The following is a 24,020-nucleotide window of genomic DNA, read 5'->3' as shown; positions in this document are numbered from 1 at the left end:
AAAAGTTGGTGGGCATGCCAATCTATGCAACTTTGTCGAAGACACCCAAATTTTACTTTTTCACTCTTGCTACAAGCAATTGAATACAAGCAGCAGAATATAATATATTTAGAGCAATTTATGTGCTCTTAAAAAACCAACATTTTTATGTTGAAAAAAAAATATTTTGCTGGAAATTTAACAAAAGTCAAAGCAATATTCAATTTAAACACTTCAGTATTTCGAAAACGTAGGCCAATCTCAACGCAACGTTTGCATTAAAAACGATAAAAATATCTCAAATGCCATTTTCTTTAAACTTGAAATATCTTATTCTTTTTATTTCAGATTTTCAATAGAAATGTGTAAATTTCAATTAAATAGCTGATTATATAAAAAAAATACTTCAAAACATAAAAAAGCTTGATGGTTCCTGATGCTGGAAAAAATGATGAAATTTAAATTGAAAGAATTGTTATAAAACCCTGAAATTTTTGCCACTTGAGCGCCCCCTTTGATAAATGAATCTAGAGAATTTAATTTTAAATTTAATTCTGGTACAATTATTGAAATAGTTGATTTTGGCGCCCCAAGTGTTATAATTAATATTCGTAATATTCCGACCAAGATTATCGAGTTATTTTGTAGTCCTACTTTAAAATTTGGCGCCCCTTTTGTTCTGAATACCTTTCTAGGATTTTATAATAACATGACAAATTTGTACCATCATCGTTTTCGGCGCCCCCCAAGGGCTGGCGCCCTTGGCGGTCGCCAACTGCGCCAACCCCTAGGTACGGCGCTGAGTAGGAGTAACTCGCTCACCGTCTCACCGTGGCTGCTTATCACGCTCGCATAAACGTAATTTTATAGAAGCAAAATGATACGTTCGTAAATTTTTCGCCTGCTCATTCGCGATTTCGGCAATACACCTAATAGCGACGGTTTGGTTCGCTCGCGCTTTCAGTTGGTAATTGACACTTGATTTGACCGGCAAGATTTTGATCGTGCTCCCCCTTTAAGTTGCAAGTGATCCTAAGTAAGTGTGGAATTAAAAGCTAATAAGCTTCTTTTTTTAAGGGGCAAATTTGAGGTATGAGTTCATTTTGGCGCATATGAATTAAACAAGTTTGTCCTCTATTTGGAGGTTAAATTTACCAAATGTAGTGAATGATGGAGCGTTATTTAAGCAAAAAATTCAGGTGTTTGTCAGAGAGAAGGAAAATAAACAGAAAAGGTGTGTGTGCAAAGGTGCAATGTGAGTTGAAAAAAAAGATCGAACAAAATACGTGGCCTCTAAGGTCACCGGTTCAAGTGATTTTACAGTTTGGCTATGGTAGAAAACATTTATGAACTAAATCAATACCCAACGGAAGGTTAATCTTAGTGAAAACGTCCAAAGGTTAAGTCTGGGCTTAATCTAGACGAGTGTACTGGTGCGAGATAAGCGACTGTACGAGTCATCTTGGAAGCGCGAAGCAAAAAAAAAAGAAATAAAGCAAATCCGCCTTGGTTGGCTGGAGCACATTTTTGAGTGGTAAAATGCATTGTGCAAATGTTGTTTTAAGAAAAATAACTGTGTTGTTGATAGAAATTATCATTTCAAATCGTCGAGGTTGAAAAAGTTTATTGATTCAACTGGAAATTTCAGGTATTAGGTAAAATGTTCAAAATGCATTTAATACTAGCTTGATATTCAATCAGTAAAATTACTGTTATCAGTAAAAGGCTCTATCGACATATTTTAATTACATGCTAAAAATATCTTAGAATTTATCTTATCTGATTGTGAAAAGACTGATAAATTCTTATCGTTGCAGTCAGGGCGTTATTTTCAAATAAAGTTATACTCTATTGCTTGGAGTACGGTTTGAGTTAACAAGAAGAGTAAACAACTTTTAAATACTCTGCCATTATTCGTTATTCAACTATATTTTTTTTATTTTAAGGGAAATTTAATGTTCTTTTCGTATCGGAAGTAACTCAGAAGGATATTTTTTTCATTTAGAAAAAATAATTTCTTTTAAAAATTTCGTGTTTTGTTTAAACTTTGCAGGGATTTTTTTTAGAGTGTTACAATGTTTTACAATGTTGTGGGACCATCCATAAACCACGTGGACTTTTTTGTAGAGCAGACAATTACAAAAAAGTGATACATAAACAAGAAACTAGAGCGTCCAATTTCCCGGGGTTACGAATTTTCCGGGAAACGGGAAATTTTCAACCAATTTCCCGGGAAATCCCGGGAATTCCCGGGAAATTTTAAATATATTGAAAATTGTTTCTGAACTTGGTTCTGATTAATATTATGCAAAAAAAATTGTATAGGACAGCGACTTTAATGGTTAAAATAAGTGTGAAGATCAATTAACTGCTTGACTGCATGTAAAAAATCATACAGCTACAAGAAAATGAATATTTTTTTCAAATTACGATAAATCAAAAAAATATCTCAGGTATTTTTTAAATGGGAAGTATTTTTTATCAAAATGTTTAGACAGTGAGTAAAATGAATACATACTCCAAAATCACAATTCTTGTAAACTTGCCTCTGTGACCAGTTTGAGAGAGTGTGGTTTGACCCATTTTTTTTAAATAAAAAAACCATGCAGAAATTATGTTTTCTATGCCAAATATCTTTTCTTAAGCAAGTCAAACTTGTCTTCAGCCCTTGAAAAACATGGTACAGCTTTCTATTATTTCATTAAAGCCATACTTCTCGTGTTTGTTTTACTTATTTTTTGAGCACCTCTTAAACCATTCAAAGTAGCTTTTTTTAAATTATTTTTTAAGGTTTTATTATGCCATATGATTTTCAGGTTTATAATTGACTTTGTTTGAATGTTTTTTCATGGCACAAAAAAATGATTCAAATTGTACGTACATCTCATTTGATCATGGTAAACAATAATGTAAAACAAACTCTCTACTTTACTTTAGCAGTAAGGGGTTTATAAATTCTTAAAACGAAATTACACCAGTAATTCTATAAAAATCATACCTACATTGTAGTAAATCATTTTCATTTTGCAAGATCTTTTTCCAGTTGCTCCAGAAATTAATATCATCAGAACTAATGTTGATATAAAAATTTCTGATAATCTGATACATTTATGAACTTTACAATGAGTATACTGCCCATGTTCACATAAATGTCCCATATGCAAAAACAGCAAGCTGAGAAAAACGCGATTGAAGTTTGTCCCATACATAAGGCTACGTGTTAATTTTTCGCGAAAAAACTGGATTTCCTCCTGATTTTTAGAACAAAGTGCTGGATGTTATAGGCTTTTCTGAAAGATTACACGATTTTGAACAAAACTGTATCTATAACTCAAAATTGAAGAAAATGCATATGGGACATTTATGTGAACAATTATAATAATTGAACAAAATAATGTTTAGTTTTTTTCATTTAATATTTGTTTTCAGATCATTTTCAAAATATTGGTTCAAAAAGTTAAGAAAATGTATGCTTCCGCTTGAATTTCGGGAATTCCCGGGAAATTTACAAATTTCCCGGGAAACGGGAAATATTTTTTTCCAGGAAATCCCGGGAATTCCCGGGAATTTTTTTCCCGGGACGGGAAATTGGACGCTCTACAAGAAACACAATTAAAAATTACGTTTTTTAGAAATTTCGAGTACACCATTAAATCAAATAAAAGTCCCTTTGTCACTAAATTTCTATCTCATCACTATTTCAGACTGCAAATTATTGAAAAAACACGTATTTTTTCCCATTTATGAAAATTATAGAGGTCATACAATGCTCATCATCGAAAAAATGGCTAATATGCCATTTGGCCAAAATTGAGCACGCTTGTTCTTTAAAGCCTAAATAATCCCCGAAACTTGTTTTTTTTCCAAAACAAAAAAAAGTTCGTAGTTTTGAACCATAATTTCATGTCTGGAGTTTTTTTTTGAAAAAGTTCAATAAACCAAATTTTCAGTTTTTGCTTTTTGGGTTTTTTTTGATACCCCTGACCCAGACTCAAGGCGGTTTAAAAAACACCCAAAAGCAAAAACTGGAAATTTGGTTTATTGGACCTTTTAAAAAAAACTCTAGATGTATATTTTTACTTGGGATTATGAATATATTACTAATTGTTAGCTGAATCAAATAAGGATACATGGGGCAAAAGGGACAGCTGTTTTAGCCATGTTTTAAAAAAATGGCTGAGCAACACAAAACAACATAATACGTGCACTGATTTCAAATACACCAAAATCTGATATCACCATTTAAGCTATTGTCCCGAATCACCCCAGTTGAGGGTTATGGTTATGTTTTGGTTCAAAGCTGAACATTGTTTTTAAGATGCAAATTCTGGTTATAAATAATTTTATTGCCACTTATATCGATACTAGTATGGAATGGAAATGGAAACACAATGGTTTAATTTAACACTGGAACGCCCAACGCATGTCCAACTTACACGGACGCCCAAGCCTCCCAAAAAAGGTGGAACGGTAACTTCAACTCGCTGGTTCTCGGACCTAACTCAACCAATCAAGATGATTCTTCTTTCCAGTGATATGTTAGGATGTCTAGATGGTTCTAGAACTTTGCCAAACTTAATTTGAACAAATCTGTAATTTCTGCGACCGAAAACATCGTTCCGCCTTTTTTAAAGAGACTGCTTCCGCGGATTTTTTGGCGAATTTCTTTTTACACGCGAAAAAAAAAAGTTTGAACGATGTTTTTGATCGCAAAAATTACAAATTTGATCAAATTAAGTTCTGCAAAGTTCTAGAATCATCTAAACATCCTAACAAATCACTGGAAAGAAGAATCATCTTGATTGGTTGAGTTAGGTCCGAGAACCAGCGAGTTGAAGTTACCGTTCCACCTTTTTTGGGAGGCTTGGGCGTTGGAATGTTAATACAAGGGTTTAGTTAAACTCTTTGAACACTTATTTTTAAAGAACTTTCTTCTCATTTTCGCTGATTGGTTTAGTTGATCGGCCTTCCGGTTGGCCACGACTTTCTGGACGTTTATTTACGACTATTTTCAGCTCAGTGGCATTCTTTTTTGTTTACGTTTAAAAAATTTACCTCAAAAATGCCACATTACCCTCTCTAGCCATCGCTAGCACCATGTGATGTAGAATATCTGCCGATACCAGCCTACAAACTCTGTTTACGTCTCGTGGCTTCGCGGCCATGGTCAAGGTTACACACATTTTTGTTGATACTAAATAATCGTATGTGTGACACACATTCGCGTCGTCATCGGTTCTGGTTTCAAATTTGGAAACTAGTTTAGCGGCAAAACTCATCAGATGGGCACATGGGTCGATCGAAGACTGTTAGGTTCATTGAACGTTTGCACCTCGACGAGTTAACACTCCTTAGTTGTATAATACCGTTGTTTTGTGTTTATTCTTTTATTGCAGATCATTCATCAATTGAACCATGAGTAACTTTGCGGATGTAAGTGCAGTATATCCTATAGCCGATAGAGTACAAAATTACAATTAAATTTTTGTTTTGAATTTAGATTGTTCAACAGCTTAACACCGCCTTCAGCAGTGGAAGGACCAGGGATGTAGCATTCAGGTAAAATACCAAATTGAGCAAGTATCTGACCAATGTAACTGCAATTGCAATTTTCACCCCCTAGAGAGAAGCAGCTACAAAATCTGCTTCGAATGTACGAAGAAAATCACGCCGAAATGGCTCGTGCTTTGGCAGCTGACCTGAGGAAGCACAAGCAGGAAGCTTACCTGATGGAAATCGAATTTCTCATGAATGACCTTCGCAGCACGATTTTTAAGCTGCGCGATTGGGTCAAACCGGACAGGCCGGAGAAAACGATGGTCAACATGATGGACGGTGTGTTTATCTACAAAGATCCGTACGGTGTGGTGCTGGTCATGGGGGCCTGGAACTATCCGCTGCAGGTTACGCTGGTTCCGGTTGCGGCGGCCATTGCCGCGGGGAACTGTGTGCTGATTAAGCCCAGCGAGGTGGCCCCTGCTACGTCGCGGTTTATCGCCGAAACGATTCCCAAGTATCTGGATCAGGTGAGCTCAACAATCATGCAAATAATTCATCCTGAAATGTTGACATATTTTGTGTTAGAAAAATTAAGTTCGCTAGAAATGTGATTTACATCTGCATTTTTACTTATTTCGCATAAAATGAGGTAAAAAAGTTATATCGAAAAATAAGGAATATTAAATTTATCAACTATCCAAACTTAAACCGTCGCTTAAACTGTGTAGTTTTAGTGGAGTGTGGAAGTTGTTTTGTTGGAGCTTTATTCCTTTAAAATGAACTATTATTGAGCAATTCTCTGAGATTTCGGTCATTCGATTTTTTTTTTGTAATTTTTAATCCGGCTGAAACTTTTTTGGTGCCTTCGGTATGCCCAAAGAAGCCATTTTGCATTTTTAGTTCGTCCATATAATTTTCCATACCATTTTGACAGCTGTCCATGCAAAAATGATATGTGAAAATTCAAAATTCTGTATCTTTTGAAGGAATTTTTTGACCTATTTGGTGTCTTCGGCAAAGATGTAGGTATGGATATGGACTACACTGAAAAAAATGATACACGGTAATAAAATGGGGTGATTTTTTTAAAAAAAAATTTCACTAAAACTTGATTTGCAAAAAAACTATTTTTAATTTTTAATTTTCTGATATGTTTAAGAAGACATCAAATGCCAACTTTTTAGAAATTTTTAGAATGGGCAAAACATCTTTGACCGAGTTATGATTTTTTGAATCAATGCAATTTTTTTCAAAAAATCAAAATATTGGTTGCAAAAGTTTTTTCAATTTCATTTTTTGATGTAAAATCGAATTTGCAATCAAAAAGTACTTTACTGAAATTTTTAAATAGTGAGCCGTTTCCAAGTTATAGCAATTTTCAGGTAACTTTTTTTTCAAAATAGTCGCAGTTATTCATTTTTTTTTTAATTAGGGCCCATGTTTACTCAGTTTTGAAAAAAAAAATTAAAAAGCTGAGAAAATTCTCTATATTTTGCTTCTTTGAACTTTGTTGATACGGCTCTTAGTTGCTGAGATATTGCCATGCAAAGGGCGTAATATTGAATGTTTGGCTTTTTTGAAATGTTAGTCTTGGTTTAAAAAATTTGAAAATATTTTTTTCGAAACGATCGGAAAATTTCACGAATGTTTCATATTTTAACATTGAAAATTGGACCATTAGTTGCTGAGATATCGACATTAGATAATGGTGTGTTGTTTGGGCGGGACTTAGAAAACATCAATTTTCCTGTTTTTAAACTTTTGCATGGCAATATCTCAGCAACTCAGGGTCGTATCAACAAAGTTCAAAAGTGAAAAATTTAGAGAATTTTCTCAGCTTTTCAAAAATATTTTTGTCAAAAGTGAGCAAACATGTGCACTAATTTTAAAAAATGAAAAACTTCGACTATTTTCAAAAAAGTCACCTAAAAATGGATTTAACTTGACAACGGTGCACTTTATCAAAATTTCTCTAAAGTACTTTTTGATTGCAAATTTGATTTTAAATCGAAAAATGAAGTTGAAAAATTTTTGCGATCAATTTTTCGATTTTTTGAAAAAATCAGTATTGATTCAAAAATTCATAACTCACTCAAAGATTTTTGCACAACCTGGAAATTTCTGAAAAATTGGCATTTGATGTCCTCTAAAACATATAAAAAAATAAAAATAGTGTTTTTTTGCAAATCAAGTTTTAGTGACAAAAAGTTAAAGAAAAAATCTTTTTTTTTCAGTGTAGTCCATATCCATACCTACAACTTTGCCGAAGACACCAAATCGATCAAAAACTTCCTTCAAAAGATACAGATTTTTGAATTTTCATACACCATTTTTGTATGGACAGCTGCCAAATTTGTATGGAAAATTATATGGACAAACTAATGATGCAAAATGGCTTCTTTGGGCATACCGAAGGCACCAAAAAAGTTCAGTCGGATTAAAAAATAGAAAAAAAATCGAATGACCGAAATCTGAGAGAACTGCTCAGTATGTAAACAAGACTCAATGCTTCGTATAACTAATGATTCCGTGAAAGAAAATACTTGGTGGGACAATTATGCGTAGAAGTGTAACGATGGGACAAACAGACTTAGTGTTGTTTTTGATGAGTTTCCGAACAAAGTACTAGATTTTATGAGTATTTCGAAAAATATACGACAAACTAAACTTAAAAATTTCAAAAGGTCAAAATCGTCAAAAAAATTACATGGGACAATTATGCTTAGAACGGCAGCGAAGGCACCAAAAAAGTTTGAGCCGGATTAAAAGATACAAAAATTAAAATTAAAGAAAAAAGACCGATTCCGTAGAGAAATGCTCTCTTGTTTTAATTTATATCTTCCACTTTTATCCATTTAATATTTGCTTAAGCCAAGTATTGTTGATAGATATTTTTCAATGCTTTTCAATACTTGTAAAATGAACGTTTCATTATTCATTACGTAATGAATGTTGGAGTAAAAAAAGTCATTGCAAAGTAATTTATCAAAATCAAGAAATGTAGATTTTTCAAAAGGTACTATAAACAATGTTGTTGAATGTTGATCACAATATCAGATTTTTAATTTTGTATTTTTTTCATTTCGATGAGACTTTGTCATTGGTGCATTGGTTTTTCCTAACAAGTCTCTTTACAAATTATAGGGCTGGTATAATAATATTTAAAAAAAAACTATATCAGAAAAATTATACCTATAAAACAATTAAGGCTCTGAAAGGCATCACTCCAGATCGGCCATTTGGCGGCCATGTTTGTTTTAGAAAAACATTCAAATGGTTTTCTTGGTGTTGTTTGTAGAAGCATTTTACATAAAGTGATTATTTTTTTATTTCAATTTACTATTTCTGGACCCTGAATTCAGAACCATCATTGACAGTCATTGGCCCAAAAGTGAAGGACGCCTTCTACGATCATTAAAAATGCAAAATTAAAAAAATACTTATTTTTTTTATTTGGATTTTTTTCAAATGTGCTTTGCGGCCCCTTTTCGCATAAATGTCCCATGTACATTTTCCTCACGGTTGAGTTAATGGTACAGTCTGGTTCTAAGGCAAGCGATCTTTCGAGAATAAAAACTCGTTAAACCTCACTTTTTCACAAATTTCAAACACGTTACTTTATGGGTGGGACAATTTTACCTTGTTGTTTTAGCATATGAGCAACTCTCTACGAAATCGGCCGATTTCGACCATTTTTATTTTTTGTATTTTTTGATTTGACTCAAACTTTGTGGGGGCCTTCCCTATGACCAAATATGCTATTTTGTGTCATTGGTTCACCCATACAAGTCTCCATACAATTTTGGCAGCTGTCCATACAAAAATGGTATGTAAATATTCAAACAACTGTAACTTTTGAGTGAATTTTCTGATCAATCTGGTGTCTTCGGCAAAGTTGTAGGTATTGTTGAGGACTATTGAGAAAAAAATAGGTACACGGAAAAAAAATTTGAGGATTTTTTTATCAACTTTTTTTTCACTAAAACTCAATTTTCCAAAATGCGTATTTTTTGATTTTCGAGATTTTTTGATATGTTTTAGGGGACAAAAATTCCGCAACTTTTGAGCCATAGAGAAACATGGTCAAAAAATCTGCCGCCGAGTTATGAATTTTTGAAAAAATAGTGATTTTTGGAAAAAATCGAAGTTTCATGCAAACACAAGTTTAACATTATTTTTTAATGCAAAATTGAATTTACAATCGAAAAGTACTTTACATATTTTTTGATAAAGGGCTCCGTTTTCTAGATATAGCCACCGAAAGTTTGATTTTAGCGAAATATTTGCAGTTTTTCAATTTTTAAAAATAGTGACCATGAGTGACCATTTCTAAAAATATATTTTCTGAAAAGTTCAGAAAATTTGCTATAAAATTGTCTAAGAGACATTGAAGATTGGACCTTTGGTTGCTGAGATACAGCGGCTTAAAGAAAAAGAAATACGAAAATTGAAGTTTTCTAAGTCTCACCCAAACAGCCCACCATTTTCTACTGACGATATCTCAACAACTAATGGTCCGATTTTCAATGTTAATACATGAAACAATCGTGAAATTTTCCGATCTTTTCGAAAAAAATATTATGAAAATTTTTAAATCAAGACTAGCATTTTAAATGGGCGTAATATTCAATGTTTGGCCCTTTTAAAATGTTAGTCTTGATTTTTTGGTCACTATTTTTAAAAATTGAAAAACTGCAAATATTTCGCTAAAATCAAACTTTCGGTGGCTATATCTAGAAAACGGAGCCCTTTATCAAAAAATATGTAAAGTACTTTTCGATTGCAAATTCAATTTTGCATTAAAAAATAATGTCAAACTTGTTTTTGCATGAAACTTCGATTTTTTCCAAAAATCACTATTTTTTCAAAAATTCATAACTCGGTGGCAGATTTTTTGACCATGTTTCTCTATGGCTCAAAAGTTGCGGATTTTTGTCTCCTAAAACATATCAAAAAATCTCGAAAATCAAAAAATACGTATTTTGGGAAATTGAGTTTTAGTAAAAAAAAAGTTGATAAAAAAATCCTCAATTTTTTTTTCCGTGTACCTATTTTTTTTCTCAAAAGTTTTCAGCAATACCTACAACTTTGCCGAAGACACCAAATTGATCAAAAAATTCACTCAAAAGTTACAGCTGTTTGAATATTTACATACCATTTTTGTATGGACAGCTGCCAAAATTGTATGGAGACTTGTATGGGTGAACCAATGACACAAAATAGCATATTTGGGTATAGGGAAGGCCCCCACAAAGTTTGAGCCAAATCAAAAATACAAATAAAATCCATTTCCGGTTTTGGTAGAGAATTGCTCATATGGGACATTTATGTTGACGGAAACAGTTTAGTGGACTTACAAAAGGCATCTTTAGTGCTAGAGTTTGGGATGGTGCAAAATCTGGTATTATCTGGAAAATATGGAAAATAACGAAGATATGCAAATGCAAAATCAAATTTACAATCGAAAATGCCCTTATTTTTTAAGCACACCGTTTAAGAGCAATAAGTTTTTAGGTTTTGTAAAATATTTTGATTTTTTGATAAGTTAATGTTTAAACATACCATGGACATTAAAATTTGTACATCATTTGTATCTATTTAGCAACTATAGGTTCGATATTCAAAGTAAAAAAATATTCATCAATGTTTTCTATTCTTTTTTATTAATATGTCTTGAAAATCTTCAAATTACTATTATAGTAATCGGAAATGTCAAGAATGAGTAGTTTCTGAAACTTGAATTTCTCTAAAATAGTGTTACAGTATGTAAAAAAAGTATTTACACCCCTAAGCAAAAATGTTGTTATAGTTTCGTTTGAGCAACCTGCCAAAAATGTATGGAATTTCGGAATTTTTGTTCTCGTGGATCAAACTTACTTTTTGCCCAGATATTTAAAAACGTAGGTTTTAAAGAAAACCTAGATGTATGGGTATCAAAAGATCGGAAATTTTATGCCCTTTCCGATGCCACATAGGTTGACTTGGGAATCGTGGACCGGCTCGGATGCCGGCGGATTTTCCTACGACGTAATTCCGGGTTGGTACGAAATTCCAACGAAAAATCTATTCTATCGATACAAATACCCCCAAAATAGTGTTATACCCACTCCAAAATGTTTATTTAGCAATTCTATGGTAATATATTGACATTTAGTTGAATTAATAGTTTGCAAAATTAAATTTAGATAAGTTTTATATAGAATTTCCAGAGTTATATAAACTTTTATACTAAGTAGTTAGTAAACTTTATATTCAATCCAAATTATTTTTTTAATCAGTCAAGGATGCCTATTTGGAGTTGGGAGACTGGATTTATGGTGATTCGTCAACAAATAACATTATTTATGTTAATTTTTCGAAAGGTGTAGGGGAGAGTGGGGAGAATCGATCCCCGGGGACACTTGATCCCAAGCCTGTATCTCGTCAGCATGTGGGTAAAACATTTAGCTTTGTTCTAGAAAGTTGTGCGGAATTGACTAAAATTCATTGTAGAACACAAAGAAAAAAATTAAAAAATGTTAAGATTGAGTTACACACATATTTCTAAAAAGTGCTGCAAAAAACTTACAAGAGATCTTTTTTCTTTGTTTTGATAAGTATTGAAAACACTCAAAAATTATTCAAAAAAATATTTTTTATACATGAATTGTTTGATAAACATATTAACTCCAAAACCCTTACGCATTTGACGTTAAATTTATCGTCATACTATTTTTACAAGCAATTGTTTAAAAAAGTGCGTTTAGGGAGACTTGATCCCTGCATTTTTACAGTCACTGGAATCAGCCTCAAGATTAAATAATTGGGCTGAGTTTTCGTACATAGTTTCCTTAAGTATAGTTGTACATAACTTACTGCAGTTTGAAACATTTTTCAAAAGTTTTGTAAACAAAAATTACCAGCTTTTGTAAACATGCTCAATTTTGGACTAAAAAAGAAAATTTTAAGTTTTTGAATATTTTGCATGCTAAACTTGTTATATTTTGAACACAAACGTACAGGTTTAATGTGAAATCGCTGTTACTTATAGAAAATTAAAAGTTTGGATGAATAAGAAACATTGTGCTTAAGATTTCTTCAAAATGTTTACAGGGGGATCAAATTACCCCCAACATTTTGAAAATGCCGGTTTAATTTTTTTTTTTAACGCTTGGCATGATTCGAAGAGTTTATCTGGTGAAATACCCTTATCAGCCAAACATAGTTGAATGTTTAAGCTTTCAATTCATGCAAAAAGTTCATAGTTTTGTGAGAAATTGACAGAGTTATGTGCGATACAAAAAAAGGGAATCAAGTCTCCCCACTCTCCCCTACAAACTTTTTTTGCACCTTTTTATTTTTGTAATAGTATTTGTTATATAACTTTTTATATAGAAATCATCTTTTTATGAGCTTTTTGTAGCAAAATGTTTGGCATGAGTTTTTGAACAAAACGTCAAACTTTAAATTTTTTACATGTTTCATCACAAAATGTGCATAGTGCCCAAGGGGTGTAAATACTTTTTTACATACTGTATGTTTTGACTTTCGATGCGAAAATCAAACGGCTAATATGCCATCTTCCAAAAGAGAAAATCGCGCAAAATGAAATTCTAGAACAATACTCTTCTATTAATCTATGTTTTATTATAAAATTTTAAATTATTTTTTTTTACTTTTCACCTATAGGATTGCTACCGCGTGGTGGAAGGCGGCGTCAAAGAGACCTCCGAACTGCTGAAGCAAAAGTTTGACTACATCTTCTACACCGGGTCGGGACGCGTGGGACGAATTGTGCATCAGGCTTGCAACGAGAACCTGACGCCGTGCACGCTGGAACTGGGCGGAAAGAGTCCTTGCTACATCGACAGCACGGCAGACATTGCGATCGCCACCAAGCGAATCCTGTGGGGCAAGTTCATCAACGCGGGTCAGACCTGTATCGCGCCGGACTACGTGCTGTGTTCCAAGTCGGTCCAGAAGCAGTTTCTGGAGGAAGCTCGCTCGGTACTGAAGGAGTGGTACGGCGAAAATGCCAAAGACAGTCCAGATCTGTGTCGCATTATCAATCAGCAACATTTTCAGTAAGCTGGCTCTTTTTCTGGTGCAAGTTGAATGTATCTTATCGCTTATGTCTTGTAGACGTCTCAGCTCCATGATCAAGGGGGCAAACGTGGCGATCGGAGGGGACATGGATGCCAGCGAAAAGTACATTGCCCCGACCGTCCTGATCGATGTCAAGGCGGGTGATCCGGTGATGCAGGATGAAATATTTGGTCCCATTTTGCCGATCCTGACCGTGGAGAGCCCCCAGGAGGCTATCAACTTCATAAATGCCAGGTATTTTGTTGAGATGTCCAAATTTCAATCGATGTCTTTTCGTCTGTGTATTTGTCTATCCTATTCATAATTATCATTTCGTTTGGGAATTTGTCCTCATTGTTCGCTTGTGTCCGTTAGATCACAAGCACTTGTCGTGTACATTTTCACCCAAGACGCAACGACTCAAGAGCTGTTCATTCATCGTACCACTTCCGGAAGCATGTGTCTCAACGATACCATTATGCAGTATACAGGTAAGTTTGATTTATTTTTATTCCAAACTCATGTGTGATTTTGTTCGGTTTTTCTGGTGTTTGTTAATTTAATGAGTTATTGGTTGTTGGTACTAAACATTTTCTTTTTGCTTGCTCACTCTATAGAGACAAACCGCTAGCAATGTACATTTTTAGTAAGAACGAAGCTGCCAGGGATGCACTTATTGCTAACACATCTTGTGGTGGAATCTGTGTCAACGATACTTTGGGACACTTTGCAGGTTGGTTTGGGTTTAGATTATCTTAGTTCTGGTATATTTTAAAAGATGACCAAAAATGACAACATTTCAACTACCGTCTTAATCTTGAAAATTGTCAGTCGATGCGCTATTTTTGTTGTTCTGTGTCTGCTCTAACCGAAACCAGGCAAAAATTTCCAAATATTGTGCACTAACCAGGCTAAAACAGCTGTTCCAATTCGACCCAGATGACGGTACGGTAAAGCAAGGGCAAAAATCCGTACCGCCATCTGGGGCGAATCGGGACGACAGTCTGAATAGGGACAGCAGTGTTTAGAGCACTTAAAGGTTTTAAATTTGGAAATGGATTTACACATTTTTTTGAGAAATCAAAACATGGTTAAAACTGCTGTCCCAATTCGCCACATGTGTCCCAATTTGCCCCAGTTGACGGTAGTAACAGTTCATTAGGGCGTATCTGCGATTGTAAACAAGCAGTCTATCCCCCTCTTACTTGACGTGAACTGTCACTTGAGCAAAAAGGATGGACTGCTTGTTTACAATCGCAGATTCGCCCTATTGAACTGTTACCACGGAAATATTAGGCGGTGATGGCAGACATGCATCCGCTCTAACTCTTCTTCTAGAGGAACTAGTCAAGTTTAAAACAAGGAATTTTCATGAGTAGGGGAAATCTCGTATGTTTGGCAGGTTAAGCTTTCACTCCTAACTCCATCAAAATAGCTGATTTCCGCTATTTAAACAACTAAATTTGCAAAACGTTTGATAGAAACTTGCTGGCTCACTTCTTATGGAGCTATTTATCACTCGGTTTCAGTTAAAAACGCTTTTAATGAGCTTTGAGCGAATGTCAAAATGCTGATATGGCAACATTAGAGGCACGCTGGAAATAGATGCTGTTCCCCTAACAAGCATAACTTGAAATAAGGTTTTCTAGTCGAAAATTTAAGGCCTTCCGCCCGATGTCAGCCAACATATTTCGCAGGGACATTGACAGCTCTTAGTTTTCATAAGGAAATTGCCGATGCATGTCTGGGTGATGCTTTTGTTTTTTAAACCGTGATTTTAGAAATTAAAAAAGAACAATGTCGCATTTCTACCATACCACTCACCTTACTGAGGAAAGGCTATAAAATCACTCGAAAACTGAACTTCTCAATTAGACCTCCTAGACCCACCTTCATGTATACCTATCGACTCAGAATCGAATTCTGAGCAAATGTCTGTGTGTGTTTTTTTTTTTTTTTTTTACAAGGTCGGAATCTGCTACCAGACACCTGAGAATTCATTCCTCAGGTAGTGTGGGGTTGGGAAAACAAAAAAAGAGTTTTCCCGACCCACTAAACCAGTCCTTGAACGCCGTGACCTTGTCCCCCCGGGACCACCTTTCGGTATAACTTCGGGGGGAGGCGTTGCATTTTCTGCACTAGTCTACTTACAGGATCCATGCCGGGTGCTAGAACCATTTCCTGTCCTACATACATATGAGTCCATGCGAGGGTTTAACCGCGCCCAAGAATCGCGTTGCTTTTGATCGGCTAGTCATATGCAGCCCTCTCCTTGGACCATCGAGACGTGTACCGATTTGGTAGAGCCAACCGTCATAACGTGCTCTCCTTCACAGCCACACTCGTGGGTTCTCGACTCCTGTGACCATCGAGACGTGTACCGATTTGGTAGAGCCGACCATCATAACGTGCTCTCCTTCACAGCCACACTCGTGGGTTTTCGACTAGGCTCCTAGTCGTTCCTCCTCTGATCGTCTCTCCATTTCCGCTGGAGAGCCGAAGTGATCTGCGTCACCGCTCCGACGACCGCATTCCACTTGGCGATGTCGCTGCACATTCTTCGCACCACATTATCCGGGCTGGTGTCCGCTCCGATAATGGCCAGCATTTCGCTTCGCGCTGCCTCGAAGCGAGGGCAGGCGAACACCACGTGCTCCGGTGTTTCCTCGCAATCGACGCAGTCCGGACAGAGAGGAGACTCTGCATGTCCAAACCTGTGCAGGTACTTCCTGAAGCAGCCATGGCCCGACAGGAACTGTGTGAGGTGGAAGGTGACCTCTCCATGCCTTCTGCTCACCCACGTGGATACGGACGGGATAAGCCGATGCGTCCATCTGCCTTTCTCCGTGGTGTCCCACTCACGTTGCCACCTTGCCAGCGATTCGGCTCTCGCAGCTTCCCGGATACCTCTCGTGCCTCTCCGGGTGTAGCGCACGGTGTCCTCCTCCAGTGTGATGCCGATGGGGATCATTCCGGCTATGACGCCAACTGCTTCCGACGAAATGGTCCTGTACGCGCTTGCAACCCGCATGGCCATCAGTCTCTGCGTTCTGTCGAGCAGCGCTCGATTTCGCTTCGTCCCCAGCGCCGTCCACCATACCGGTCCGCCGTACCTAAGTATGGACGTCGCGACACTTGCCAAGAGGCGGCGCCTACTGCTCCTGGGTCCAGCGTTGTTCGGCATCATCCTCGACAGTGCCATGATCGCCTTAGCCGCCTTCTCGCAGGCGTAATCGACGTGGCTGTTGAAGTTCAGCCGGTCATCCACCATCACCCCGAGGTACTTGAGCGCTCTCTTCGAGTGCACGACGTGTTCTCCAACGTGAATCTGGGCCTGCTGCACCTTCTTGTGGTTACTAACCAGCACCATCTCCGTCTTGTGGTGAGCGATCCGCAGCTTCACCTCGAGCATCCAGTTCTCGATCATTGCGATTGCCTCCATAGCCAGCACTTCGACCTCCTCGACATTTTCGCCGGTTACCGTCAGCACTATGTCGTCTGCAAAGCCAACAATCTCTACGCCGTTGGGTAGTCCCAGTGTCAACACTCCGTCATACATTCCATTCCACAGTGCTGAACCCAGAATGGATCCCTGCGGAACTCCCGCGGTAACAACAACGGTTTTTTGTCCATCGGCAGTGTCGTAGACCAGCACGCGGTTCTCGAAGTAGCTCTTCAAGATCCTGCACAAATAGTCAGGCACCTTCATTTTGTGCAGCGCTGCTGCTATGGCCGCCCAGCTCGCACTGTTGAACGCGTTCTTGACGTCAATCGTGACTATTGCGCAGCAACGGTTCCCCCTGCGTTTTTTCCTCCGCGCTTCGTCGGCTTTCTCGACCACTTTCCGGATGGCGTCCACCGTGGATCTCCCTTTACGGAAGCCGAACTGCCTCGCTGCTAAGCCATGCTCGCTCTCCGTGTACTTGGTCAGCCGGTTAAGGATGATCCGTTCCAGAAGCTTTCCGAGGGTGTCCAGCAAACATATAGGCCTATACGATGATGGGTCCCCCGGTGGTTTGCCTGGCTTCGGCAGCAACACGAGCTTTTGAACCTTCCACGGGTCGGGGAAGTGTCCTTCGTCCAGGCATTTCTGCAGGACTGTTCGAAACCTGTCCGGGAATGCTAGAACCGCCGATTTCAGGGCGAAATTCGGGATTCCATCCGGGCCGGGAGCTTTCTTCACCTTCAATCTCTTCGCTACTGCCACAAGTTCCTCGTTGGTGATCAGATGACCTTCGGCGCTGCTACCCCCTTCGTCGTTGTACGGTGTAGGAGGCCATGTCGTTGGGTCATTTCTTGGGAAGAGCCCTTCCACAATGACCTTCAGCTTGTCGGGACACGTTTCAGCCACCATCGATGGGCCTCTGATCTTCGCCATCGCTACACGATATGCGCTCCCCCAAGGGTTTGCATCAGCGTCTTGGCATAACTCCTTGAAGCAGTTTGTCTTGCTGCATTTGATCGCTTTCTTGAGCGCGGCCTTTGCAGACCGGTACTCCTCTCTGCACTCCTCTCTAGTTGCTTCGGATCTTGCTCTCTGGACTCGTCTTCTGGCGCTGAGGCAACTTGCCCGAAGGGTACCGAGTTCTTCATTCCACCAGTAGGCTGGACGACGACAGTTCCTTGGCTCCAGTCTCCGCGGCATGGTTGTGTCGCATGCTGTCACCAGTTGTGCTGTTAGCACGTCGGCACTCAAGTCTTGGGGACCATCACACCAATGGAGCGCTTCCACGAAGAGACCCTCGTCGAAGTACTGCAGCTTCCATTTCCTTCCGTAGGACCGGCTGCTCCTATCTGGTACAGGGGCTCGTCTCCCGATGCTGTACCGGATCGCTTGGTGATCGCTATGGGTATAGTCCTCACTCACCCTCCAGTTCATGTCGGCCGCCAGTCGCGGGCTACAGAACGTAACGTCGATAATGGACTCACGACCGTCTTTGCGGAAGGTACTGCTGGTTCCGCGATTCGCCAGCCTAACGTCTAGCTTTGCCAGAGCTTCCATTAGGCTATGCCCCCTAGCATTGGTGCATCTGCTACCCCACTCGACCGCCCAGGCGTTGAAGTCACCTCCGATAACGATCGGCCTTCGTCCGATCAGTTCATCGGTCAGACTATCCAGCATCTGCTGAAACTGCTCCAAGGTCCATCTTGGGGGAGCATAGCAGCTACAGAAGAAGGTTCCGTTTACTTTGGCGATCACGAATCCTTCAAACGCCCTCGAGACCACTTCCTGTATGGGGTACCGCCCCATCACGTGTATCGCCGCCATTCTTGCTGTATCCGCGGCCCAGTTTCCGTTGTCGTGTGGAACTCGGTACGGTTCTGCAATAATTGCCACGTCACACCCCGTCTCCGCGGTCGACTGCCACAGCAGTTGCTGTGCAGTGTCGCAGTGATTGAGGTTCACCTGGGACACCTCCATTACTTTTTGCCCGAGGCCAGCTTCTTGTACACCGGGCAATTAAAGCCACCCGTCGCATGGCTATTGCCGTCGCCTTCTTTACAGAGCACGCACTTCGGCTGATTTTTGCAGTCTCTTGCCATGTGGCCTTCTCTACCACACCTTCTGCAACTGTTGGTTCGATCGGGACCGTCGCAATTTCTCGCCTGGTGGCCGAAGCCCATACAGCGGAAACACCTCGTCATCTGCTGGGTCACTCGAGGAACAGGCCTCAGTGGGCACACCGACCACCCTACTTTGACCTTGCCGGTTTCCAGCAGCTTAGACGCCGAAGGCGTCGATAGTCGGATCGACGCAATTTGCGTGCCGCCGTAGGCTTTCCTCAACCGGATTGCCATCGGTGTCGTACGGTCATCCAGAAGAACGATCAGCGCATCTTCCAGCTCTTCCTCCGTCGTGATCTCGTCCAGGTTCCTGCACTCGATCGTTGTCTCCGGTGATAGCGCTCTTACCTTCGACTCGTAGCCTACGGCTTTCTCGACGAGGGACTTAAAAGCTGAGCTCTTGACCGCGGGATCCTTCTTCAGCTCAAAAAGCATCGCTCCGGTTTGGGTGCGCCTGGTTTTAACCACGTTCTCGCCAAGCTCCTTGAGTTCCGGATCGGTTCGTACTTTCCGGAGGAGGTCTGCGTACGAAACACCTTCCTTCACCTCGACCACCAAAGCCTCGCCTTTGTTACGCTCCCTGCGAAACTTGGGTTTTTGGGTGTCCTCGTTCTGCTTCCCTTTTTTCTTCCGCTTCTTCTTCTTGACCTTCTCCCATTCCTCCTCCTTCCCTGGGTCTGGTTCTGGTTCCTTCGCCGGGTCCGGACTGTCTCCATTCCCCTGCTTCTGCTTCTTTGCGTCCTCCTCCTCTCCAGGCGTTTCCCTGTCCCTTTTAGAGCTTGGGCCGGGCGGCGTTTTCGGTTCTTTCTCCCGTAGCGCTTCCTCCTCCAGTTTTGCATTCAGCGTTTCTTCGGCTCTTTCAGCTCTGAGCTTCAGTGAATTCCGCGTCACCACCAGCGAGTTGTTTTCGCGCTCTGCGGCATTCATGGCTGCCTTGACTCCATTCACCATCTGCTTGATTCTGGTGTGGACGTTGTTTTTGTCCTTGATGAAATCAAAGAGTTCGTTGACCCTCCTCCTGGCCTCCTGTAACGCGGTCCTTCCAAGCAGGACTCCGTCCTGAGGGGTACTGCCGGCGAAGTTCAACAAGGATGACTTGGGAGTCTCCTCTCCAATTACTCCTATCTGCTGACTCGAAGCAGCCGCCTGGTTCAACACTGGGGATCTCAACACCTTCCCGCTTCCACGGAACGCGCTCGCCACTCCGCCTGCTGTGTCGCCGCCGTTTGACTCGCCTCCTGCCATTTCGACGTTTGCGTCCTCTTCTACCTCCGTGTTTTCCGATGCTTGGGGTGCATCGGGACCCTTTTGTTGGTTTGTTTCACTTGTCTTCATTTTGAATCCCACGAGTCGCTAGGGAAATACGGTCCGCTGCGCCAGTGCCCTGCCGTGACGCAGTAAGGGCAAATTACGTGTGGGGTTCGCCCCTGTGCCCCACAGGCTCCGTTATCGACTGGGAATTTGTTGAACCCCCCCAGCCATGCATCCCTCGACACGGGTCGCATCACATCTTGGATTCGGGGTTTGGTGAGGTTTTGGGCTAAAACACTTATAGCGGCGTTCGATCGCTTGACAGAGGTGTTTACGGACCCATGTGGTTTTTTCGAAGAAATTAAACAGTGCCCTTGTTCAATTCCGCCACGTCCTAGCCATCCTCCCGCTGCTGGTCCGGGGGCGATGCAATGAATGTATGCAATCGCCGACAGCTATCCGCCTACTGCAACCCGCCCGGTAGCTGGCAGCTGAGCTCCGCAGGGACCCTCACCTGTCCCCACGGTTCACGGGATGTCTGTGTGTGTGTGTGTGTGTGTGTGTGTGTGTGTGTGTGTGTGTGTGTGGGGGGATGTGGGTCTGTGCACCAAAAAATATGCACTCGATTATCTCAGCACTGGCTTAACCGATTTGGACCGTTTTGGTCTCATTCGATTCGTCTTGGGGTCCCATAAGTCCCTATTGAAAATTATGAAGTTTAGTAAAGTACTTCAAAAGTTATGCTAAAATAACGATTTTGACTAAAGTCCGGAAGATTGTAAAAAGGGTGGTTTTTATAAGAAACCCCAGCATGTTATACATTTTTAGAAAGGTATTTAAAAGACCTTTCCAACGCGACCAATACATTGAAGATCTGACAACCCTATCAAAAGTTATTAGCAATTAAGTGTTATTTATGCACTTTTTGGAAGCCTGATCTCAAATATCACGATGAAAACGTTGTCCGGATCTATCATGCAACCCGTCGTTGAACAGGTAATCAAAAGACCTTTCCAACGCGTCCAAAACATTGAAGATCTGAAAACCCTATCAAAAGTTATAAGCACTTAAGAGTTATTTATACACTGTTTGGAGGCTAGTTCTCAGATATTTAGATGAAAACGTATTCTAAATATATCATGCGACCTATCTTTGGATAGGTAATTTAAAGACCTTCCCACGAGCGTGTCTATTTTGGATAGCATTACCCTTTGAATGAGAGGAAGGCACCAACCACCTAAGGGTGGATTAAGTAACGTTTTGCCTTCCTCACTGAGGTAAGGCTATAATCCTGCTCTAAAAATGAACTTTTTATTAAAAGCTCGAAGACCCACCTTCATGTATACATATCGACTCAGAATCGAAAACTGAACAAATGTCTGTGTGTGTGTGTATGTGTGTGTGTATGTGTGTGTGTATGTGTGTGTGTATGTATGTATGTGACCAAAATTCTCACTGAGTTTTCTCAGCACTGGCTGAACCGATTTTGACCAAACCAGTTGCAATCAACTTGGTATAGGGTCACATACATCGCTATTGAATTGTTTGAAGTTTCGATAACTAGTTCAAAAGTTATGTATAAAAATGTGTTTTCACATATATTCGGATCTCATTTATATGCATGCAAAAGATGTCCGGATCCATCATCCGACCCATCGTTGGTTAGGTAATTGAAAGACTTTTCCAACGAAACCACAACATTGAAGATCTGGCAACCCTGTCTCGAGTTATGACCACTTAAGTGATATTTATGTATGTGGTGTCCGAGTTTACAGTGTAGAATCTAGAGAGGACGAGATTAGCGTGTAGAGGCAGAGAGAGAGAGTTGAACGTGGAGTGGACGAATAAAGATGTGAAGTTGAAACTGGTGTTTTATATAAATAAACAAATACAGAAATACCACAATGTACTTTTTTGAAGCCGGATTCCAATTAAATTTATGCAAAAGATGTCCGGATCCATCAACCGACCCATCGTTGGTTAGGTAATCGAGAGATTTTTCCAACGAGTCCACAACATTGAAGATCTGGCAACCCTGTCTCGAGCTATGACCACTTAAGTTATATCTGTGTACTTATTTTTCTGGATCTAAAAAAAAAAATAGCTGGCAAACCACTTATATTAAAAATGAGGAAGGCATCAACCACATAGGTGGATTAAGTTAGTTTTTTAGTTAAATTTTGAATAAAGGTGAAGCCGTCTATCATTTTCAAAGAAAATTTATCGTAATTCTAAAATGCTCTATATTTTATTCTATTTAAAGTATTTTTGGGAGGAGGCAAATCACACAAAAGAAAATCGTTCCCGTACTTTTCCAAAAAATCAATCTGTCGATGATTTTTTTTTTGAATTTCCTTGTTAGCACCACTTAAAATTATTTATTTTGCTTTGTTTACACTCTTTGTCCATCTACAAAAAGTGACAGTTCATTTTTCGACTTGTGACGTTACACATGCAAGTGTAGTAGTGCAAAAGATGTTCCGCTGAAAAATCAAGATGATGATTTTTTTAGATTCCTTTCCGGATTCCGGATTTTTTCTCTTGACGCCCAATGATTTTCTTTTGATGATGATTATTCCATGGCTGCTGGAGCCACTCAAGGAATTTTGATCTAATACAAATGAATCTAAAAAAATATGTAATTTTGTAATGTCTCTCTTGATAATTGACGAACTGGTTGACAATAATTGATTACACCAACTAGAGGGTGACGAGCGGGAATTCCCGGAAATTTGCCATTTTTGAGCCTCTCAATTCCCGGGAAATTTGGTTGAGACTCCCGGGAATTTTGATGCACTCAACACCCGGTGGTTGGTCACTTTTTCGTTTGACACTTTTTTAGTTTGTACCCCGTTGGTTGGTCAAAGTCAAACTAAAAAGTGACGAACTGTCAATTTTTATACGGCGCTCACGCACACTATCAAAACAAACGCTTGATAGTGTGTGTGAACTCCGTGTAAAAGGGGTGTCAAACTAAAAAGTGGTGTTGGTGTCAAACCATCGGGGTTTGAGTTTACTTATTATAATATATATATTGAGACAAAAATATTGAAAAGATCATTCTTTTATCAGGGTGCATGGTTCTCAAGATAACTTTTCATGAGCTCTCTGACAATCGAACCAATGTATGACACCGTACTTAAATCTCTTTTAAACCCCTTCCCCAGTTGAATCCCTGCCGTTCGGCGGCGTCGGCCCGAGCGGAATGGGCGCCTACCACGGCAAGTACGGCTTCGATTCGTTCACCCACAAAAAGTCCTGCCTGATGAAGGACTTTAACGCGCTCGGGGAGAAGCTGGCCTCGTAAGTTGCCAAATCTTTAATTTCTTGAGTGATTTTTACCTAAAATCAAACCATTTTTTTTTTCTCAGCTCCCGCTACCCACCGTACTCGGACAGCAAGCTGTCGTTCCTGAGCACGCTGCTCAAGAAGCGCCAGGGCTTCTCGATCCGATTCCTGCCGTACGCGCTCATGTTCGGCGTGGGCGTGGCGTCCGCGCTGATTGTTCAGTGCATCACTGAGGTTGGTTTTTAGTGGGGTGATGATTTTTTTGTTGTTAAATTTGTGTTTTTATTTTTTCAGAGACGAAATTAATCAAAACAAACTATTTTTATTTCAATAAAATGTTGCCGTGTTGACGAGTTGGGCGTTCTCTAATTTCG

General features: G+C 39.6%; 2 protein-coding genes across 3 annotated transcripts in view; both read left to right on the top strand.

Annotated features, from left to right (window-relative positions):
* The window catches only part of LOC120417471 (aldehyde dehydrogenase, dimeric NADP-preferring-like), a 305,803-nt gene that overhangs the window by 33,578 nt on the left and 248,205 nt on the right, over positions 1 to 24,020 (top strand). The gene's annotated exons all lie outside the window — the stretch shown is intronic.
* On the top strand, positions 909 to 23,997 carry LOC120417456 (aldehyde dehydrogenase, dimeric NADP-preferring). 2 transcript variants are annotated; one of them, XM_039579514.2, is made up of 10 exons: positions 909 to 1,015; positions 5,376 to 5,412; positions 5,480 to 5,538; positions 5,603 to 6,005; positions 13,147 to 13,541; positions 13,600 to 13,797; positions 13,918 to 14,033; positions 23,526 to 23,661; positions 23,730 to 23,880; positions 23,941 to 23,997. In XM_039579514.2, exons 2-10 carry the CDS (start codon positions 5,395 to 5,397, stop codon positions 23,950 to 23,952), a joined length of 1,488 nt encoding a protein of 495 aa, XP_039435448.1. In that variant the 5' UTR covers positions 909 to 1,015; positions 5,376 to 5,394; the 3' UTR covers positions 23,953 to 23,997. The 2 variants fall into 2 exon arrangements, with proteins under 2 accessions (XP_039435448.1, XP_039435447.1); XM_039579513.2 differs by lacking the exon at positions 13,918 to 14,033 and adding an exon at positions 14,160 to 14,275 and having other exon boundaries at positions 914 to 1,015.

The sequence above is a fragment of the Culex pipiens genome, chromosome 3, assembly GCF_016801865.2.
Source record: "Culex pipiens pallens isolate TS chromosome 3, TS_CPP_V2, whole genome shotgun sequence".
NCBI classification, from domain to species: Eukaryota; Metazoa; Arthropoda; class Insecta; order Diptera; family Culicidae; genus Culex; species Culex pipiens.
This window is presented reverse-complemented; position numbering and strand designations above follow the sequence as displayed.